General features: G+C 43.4%; 1 protein-coding gene across 1 annotated transcript in view; it reads right to left on the bottom strand.

Moving 5' to 3' along the window:
• LOC104524595 (leucine-rich repeat-containing G-protein coupled receptor 6-like) overlaps window positions 1-4,585 on the bottom strand; it is a gene marked incomplete at its 3' end in the record, with an annotated part of 42,796 nt that extends 38,211 nt beyond the window's left edge. The window contains exons 1-2 of the mRNA XM_010167527.2: window positions 4,470-4,585; window positions 1,741-1,956 (exon numbers count right to left, since the gene is read on the bottom strand). Coding sequence (XP_010165829.2) covers window positions 1,741-1,956; window positions 4,470-4,585 — 332 coding nt within the window. The remainder of the gene's footprint in view (window positions 1-1,740; window positions 1,957-4,469) is intronic.
• Between the last annotated feature and the right edge of the window lie 2,289 nt (window positions 4,586-6,874).

Genomic DNA, 6,874 nt, shown 5'->3' with positions numbered 1-6,874 from the left:
GTCTCCTCGCAAACTTTGCTGCCCAGCTTGGCTGGCTTTTGGGAGGGTCTGCTTCTCAGCTTGGTGGGTGAGTCTGAAGCAGGGAAACATCCCTGGTAGGGGTGCAGGAAGAACACTGGGTGACTTTCCACTGGCTGTGTGCTGACAAGGGTATGCATGGAAGCATAGGGCAGATTTATGGGTGCAGTTCTGCCAAACACTTGTGATCCCACAAAAATTTAGCATCGTGTCCCACAGCGCCTGGCAGGATCACACATGTGTTCCCTTCCAATTGTCTGTGGTGGGACATTATTTTCTCCCTTGTGACCTAATGGTCAATGACTTTTATTTCTTGAGCTTGCCTGTTTAATTAAGGAGTTGCTTCTCACCCAAAGTATGGGATAAGCCAGAATGAAAGCAATATGCTTTTGAGACTGAAATAAAACCCCAAATGTCAGCTCACCCGCTGTGCTAGCTATTAAAGCTGAATGAAGTGGTTGCATTATGATGGTCATGGGATGCATTGTGGAATGAGCACTATTGTGGGTGAAAACAACTTATTTGACATTTCTCAAGTCACTTTTTGAGCATTTCTCCTAAATAAGCCTTTATGCTTTGTCTAAACAGCTGAAGTTGGTGCTTAATAAAACTCTGGACTGTGCTTTGCCCAAGCACTTTCTATGCTAGATGGCTTCAGTAAACACTTTAAATTTTGAAAGTGAAATAATTGCTAAACTTTCACTAAGGCACCACATGCTGAGGTTACTTAATACCCTAGTATCAATTCACATTACCAAACTCAAAGGTAGCATTTCATGTAGATGCTACCTGGACAGGAGCTCCAAAGTGGTTGGCAATCACACCTGAACTTGCTAATCAACACCAAAAAGTAATGTCTAGCTAATTTGAATATGTAAACTTCATTTTAGAAGCTAGATAATATATGAGCCTCTGTTGATAGGAAGGGTGCACCTCATGATGTAACTGCCAAAGACATCAGTTTGCTTTCTGATTACAAGCTGCAGAGCATTTTAATGTGTCTCACTGCCCATGGAGTAAATGTTTCCCTCCTGGACCAGGTATCTTCTGAGAGAAGCACTGCTGTCAGTAAAATATTTATAATGCAAACTACACAGCAACATGCACTGTGGGGTTGTGATCACTGCAAAGAATAGTTTATCTGCATATATAACACAGTCATGCAAATAAGCACGCACAGGCTTGGACAAGGTGTTGAGGTTAGACCTTTTGTTCAAGATCATATTTGGTCAAAAAGTTTTCTTGGCATGTTTTCCCAAGAAAAAAAATACTACTTTTTGATGTGACTGCAAGTTGTTGCAATTTTTTTTTTTCATAGAAATTTCTGTAGTTTTAACTCAGGCATTGGAGGAGGAAATAGAAATTAGAAGCTTCTTATTGCTTGAATCTTCAGGGAAAAAAACCCTGCTTTTTCTTTAGATACTGACTTTTTTTTAAAAAATGCAAAGCATTTTTTGACTAATATCGGGGAGCTTTTTGATTTTTCAATGAAAAATGGGGAAAATATGAAAAAATCTGAATGAGGCAATTTAGCATTTTGTATCAAATGATGGGGATTCCTTGACTCTCATGAACAAAACCTCTGCCTGCTGCCCCTGCAGCAAAAAGTGACCACCAGGTCTTCCCATGGGAGGAGGACCCCATTTGCCAGGCGTGGTCAGCACCTTGTCCCAGCCAGAGGATGCCACGACTGCGAGGGAGTAACAAGAGGAGAAGTCTTACAGCACCACGAGGCTGCTGAGGTTCTGGAAGGCGTAATCGGGGATCTGCCAGATCTGGTTGAGAGCCAGGGTCATGGCTTGAAGTGCTGGCAGGTGGTTCAGAGCTCGGACAGGGATCTCCGTCAGGGCATTATCATCCAGCCACAGGTGACGCAAGGAGAGCAGCCCCTCAAAGCTCTTCTCAGGCACCACAGAGATAAGGTTTGCATCCAGGCGTCTGAGTGGGAAAGAAACAGGGTGGGGATAAGTGAGAGATGGATCTAGCATTGCTTTATGAGCCTGCAGTGTTATGCAAAGGGAGTTTTGATGCCGAGGCGGGATGGATTGATGGCCAGGGAGATTGGATTAAGCTGTAAATAGTGATTTGCATAAGGAGGTCTCCGTGCAAGGCTTCTGCCTGTGCTTGGAGATGTTTGACCGCTGCCAAAGATGAACCCTTCTTGATGGCCATTTAGTGCTGCCAACTGATGGAAGCTTCTTAAACAAAGTGATTGGGCTTAGGCCTTTCACATGGACCCATCAGATGGACACTGGCCAGTTGTGGCTTGCAGGCACCCCCCTTAAAACTGAGCATGAAAGCTGCATCCCCTAGGGCTGGGCTTGCCCTGGACCTGCCTGAGCCGATCTGTGGAGGCACAGCCCTATTTGGGCTACCCCACAGCCTGCTCAGACCCACTGCTGCATGATGTGCAGGACAGCCAGACATGTGGCCAAAGCCACATTCCAGAAGAAAAGGGTTTGTCTGGAAATGAGAAATATGTGGCAGCCCTGCTTGGGGTCCTGTGTTTGATCCAAACAGCCAGAGCTACCTGCAAAAGCACCACGAACAAGTCAGACCATATGTCACGGCACAGGAATTAAGCCTGTGCTCTCTGTATCACACATGTTCAGGCCTTTCTTTGTCCTTGATTTGCCAATTTTTTTTTTTTTTTTAAATTATCATGGAAACCTTGAGGCAGTTGAATTTGATGTATAATTTGGTGAGAAACTTTAACTTTTAAGATTTGTTTTTGTTCCAAAATAGAATGGGAGGCCAAAAAATATTAAACTTATTATGAAAAAAAAAAGTTAAAAAACTAGGTTTGGGAATAATCTCTCTTAAAGATCTCTTATTTCAACAATGGTGAGCAGGATACAATGTGTTATCTGTAGATTTTAAAATAAAAATATAAAAGGAAAACACTTCAAATTTGGATGAAATACCAGGAACCAATTATACCAAGGAAAAAGGAAATTCTGATTTCCATCCACAATCAACAGAGCTTACTTTATTTTTCCAAGCTATCTAAAGGAGAGATCTCTGAATTCAAATTTCAGAGAGAAAGTACTTTGTCTCTTTATTAAAGCATGAGAGAAGGAAGTTAACAGAACTGTCATGGCCCAGCCATCAAATCAATGATACTCCGTAAAGGAATGTGATATAGAAATTAGTATTTTTGACTACATAAAGTAATATTTTTGATGAGACTTGGACACTGGAGCAGATCCCCAGACACTGTTGCTGCCCAGCACCAGACACTTGTCCAAAGAGCACAGACAACATTTCCTAGTTCATAAACCACTTCCCAGCACCCTGCAATAAACTTCTAGTCTGCAGGACGAGGCCAAATGCCCCATCATATGCACAGAGCACAGAAAAGGCCAGGTGCAAGCTGTGGTCTCTACGTGGGGTAGGAGAGGTATTTCCTGGGTGAAATTCTCAGGTGATCCTGGGAAACAAACCTTTTCCTATGCCACAGAGAGAAGCATCTCCTGCACTGGCTGGTCTGACCTGGATGGTCAAAGCTGGAGATTTGAACCTGGTTAAGAAGTGCTGTCAAACCTTCCTGAGATCTCCCTTGGACAACTGTCCCTTAAATGCAGTGCACGAGTCTTGATATAACATCACCTCAAACTGAATTTTGCCACATTAATGTGTTTTTCCGAACTGCAATACACTTGTGTTGCTACAAAGTGGCATTTTTGGGTGCAAGGCTGTTCCATTGAGGGTTTTTCAGCCATCTCTATTGATTCCTCTAAGGATGACAAAATCACATCACACCCAAGCTCAGCTCAGTTGCCACAGGATTTGCATCTTTGCTCAGAGTTCTGACACAAGACAGTGTATATTTTCCTCTTGAAAATGGTGGGCATGTTGCAAGTTCTGCCTCAATTTACCTCCTGTCACCAAGATGACAAACAAATCAGAGCATAACATAATTTATTTTCCTGAGAAGGCAAATCCGAAGAATAAAGAGCAGAAAAGCAAGCCCTGCAGCAGCTCAGGGTAAGATTAAAGACTCTATTTGAAAATTTTCATCAAAATGTTTTGGGACCAACAAGAACTTTTTGACCAAAATTAAAAATTGTGTGGGAAATGTTGGTCTTCACTTAATTTTTCCATTCCTTCTTCAGCATAAGAATTCTGTTAGTTTTTGGCATCATAATGTTTTTGGTTTTTTTAAAAAAAGTACTACTTACTTTTCTCAGAGACATTATTTCATCCAAATCCTTATATGTTTACTGAAAATTGTTTTAAAGTGAATGCTCTGTTTCAAGTTTAATTAATTAAAGAACAGACAATGAAAATATCTACTGAGAATAGCTATCATTTTTCATAACTAAATTAAGCTTTCAGAAATGCAGATGGTAAGCCAAGCATGGAGATGGAGAGCCAAGGGCTGGTGCACTGGGTTAAGTTGTCCAAGACAGGCATGGTTCATGGCAAGGGAGTGAGGTGGACTCCGTGACTCTCTAGCTTTATGTCCCACTTTGGTCATGAACTCCTGGGCAAAGCCACAGACGTGAGCCACAAAGGAGTTTGGCTTCAGTGTGATGGTGCCCCAGGTGTTGGAGAAACCATTCATGTTGATGGATTTGCTCTATGGCTATTTAGCATATGCTCAAGAAAGGCACTTTTTTACATGCATGGTCTGTCGGTACGAGAGAAGTGCCAGTAAGGTAGCATGGGTCCTTGGTGGATTTTTTTTAAGTACTCAGACACCTATGATTGGTGGATCCCCATGATTAGTACAGGGGCAATAACTGAGATTTGTCTAAGGAAGTTGTAAATGCTCCTGGAAGGACACTAGCTTTTGACATGCTGCATCTCTATACCAGGCTCTGCTTCACAACTCCACACCTTACCATCAATGAGAGGTCACCTCTGCAAGACTCAGATGAACCCCCAAGTCTTCTGTCTCCTCAGCCTGCAGGGGCTGCCTGGTGGCAACATGGCATGTTGTGGTAAGTGTGGCTACTGTCCATGAGACACTATCTGGAGAGTAGTGTGCTTGGGGAGTGTTGTTGAGCTCCAGCCATGTATTTGCTTCCTTAATCTTCTCCAAAGTGTGAAAATCAGCCCTCAGCCAGATTCCTCAGTGGAGTGAAAGGGAGACTTTCTGTTGCTTGCAATGAGCTGGACAAGGGCCTGAGCAGCCTCAGAAACAGCAGTCTGCTTGGACCATAGCACACCAAGATGCACCTATCTGGAGCTAGTGAAGTTAAAATTAGGAACAAGGAAGTGTCCAAGTGAAGACATGTCAAAGGCAGCACGATGGCCAGGATTCCTTATGTGCCTTTGCATCATTGACAAGGGAACAGAGAACATAGACTAAGTGATGGCTGCGTTCCTGGTACCAAAATGTCTCTGGGTTGTTTAATTGCTCCTCAGGGAGTTGCTGGCTCTTTCTGGAATAGAGGTGCATTCTTTCTAATAAAAGCTGTGGATGTGGGGATTGCTAATTGCTATGGCTTTCAGACAGCTCTCCACTCTCTTGTGGAAGGAGAAAAGCTGAAGTTCTTGGCACAGAGTTGTTAGTAATTATATCAATTATACTAAACAAAAACCAACCCAACAGTTCTCTTCTTTCTTCAGTGTGTGACTCTGGCTCCGTAAGTGTTTTGTGTTATGATTTATACCTAAGATAATTGGGCCGATTAGTAGGTAAATGGGACAGCACAGGCTGGGGCTGGCTCCTCACCTTCCACGGAGATGTTTTAATCTTTATTTCACTGTATCACTCGGTTTTCCTTGCAAGCATTAACCCATTTGTTGCTTATGGAGGAAGATACCTCTTTCATGGAGCTGCTGGATGGCCTAGAAGTGGGACTTCATCTCACACCTGCTGTCAAGCAGTGCTGTAGGTCTGGAGAGCAGATAACACACAGTGGTCTCCAGATGTCTGCATGGACAAGATTTCCAAGTGACTTCACAGGTTCAAGCAAGGCACTGCAGAGCATTGTCCTGTGTCTTGCAGGCTAAAGGAACTAATTTTAAGTGGAACATTCAAGAAGAACAGCATATGAAAATCACCAGCTGCTTGGAAGTCTCAGCTTCTGGCTTTAGATCTGCCTCTACTGCTGATAGTTATGGGGCATTTATATGACTTCAACATGACAGTCAAAAGTCCTAAAAGTGCCTGGAATCACCTCAGATTTTACTTGATTTTCTGTTTTAGGAACTACAGGGGTGGGGAGAGAGGGAGCTCCCTGGGAAGAACATTAAAAGTCCATTGGCTTTTGGTCTGCGGCATTGCCTATGCCATCTTTATTCCCTGAGCAGATGTTCACATCTGTGCTGGGCCATGGTGAGAGAAGCAGGTCAGCACCAAATGCAAGTATATCTGAGCCCCATTAGCTGATGCCTTTGCTACTGATATAGCTGGTGGCAGCTCTGGGGAGCCAAAGGAACCTGTGTGGGGTGGGAAAGAGAAGTCCTTCCTTGGGCAGGACAGTGTCAGGTAGGCTTTGTGTGGGTGCAGGGTTAAGAGCCCAGCATGCTTTTGAAGAGCCAGTTCATTACTTTGAGCATTGTTTGTATTTGATGAAGGCATGAGGAGGAATTGCCTGCCTTCTTGCCAGGAACAGTCGAGAGATGATGCTAGGATCAAAAACACTCCTAGAAGGAACCAAGTAGGTAGGGAATTCCTTTTCTAATGAGAAAAGGTCAAGAGTGGGAGATTCTTCCTTCACAGTGTGCATGAGATAAGCCAATACAATCAGTGCAGCCATTCAGGAGGTCCAGGTGCTGGTGAGACTATGTGCAGTTGCCAGTGCAGTGAGCATGTCATAAGTTTTGTACTAATTCTGACAAGTCGTATCATAGAATCATATCATAGAATGGTTTGGGTTGGAAGAGACCTTAAAGATCATCC

Source organism: Antrostomus carolinensis, unplaced genomic scaffold, assembly GCF_000700745.2.
Source record: "Antrostomus carolinensis isolate BGI_N321 unplaced genomic scaffold, ASM70074v2 scaffold6145, whole genome shotgun sequence".
Lineage (NCBI taxonomy): Eukaryota > Metazoa > Chordata > Aves > Caprimulgiformes > Caprimulgidae > Antrostomus > Antrostomus carolinensis.
Note: the sequence above shows the minus strand (reverse complement) of the source record. Positions and strands in the feature narration are given on the sequence as shown.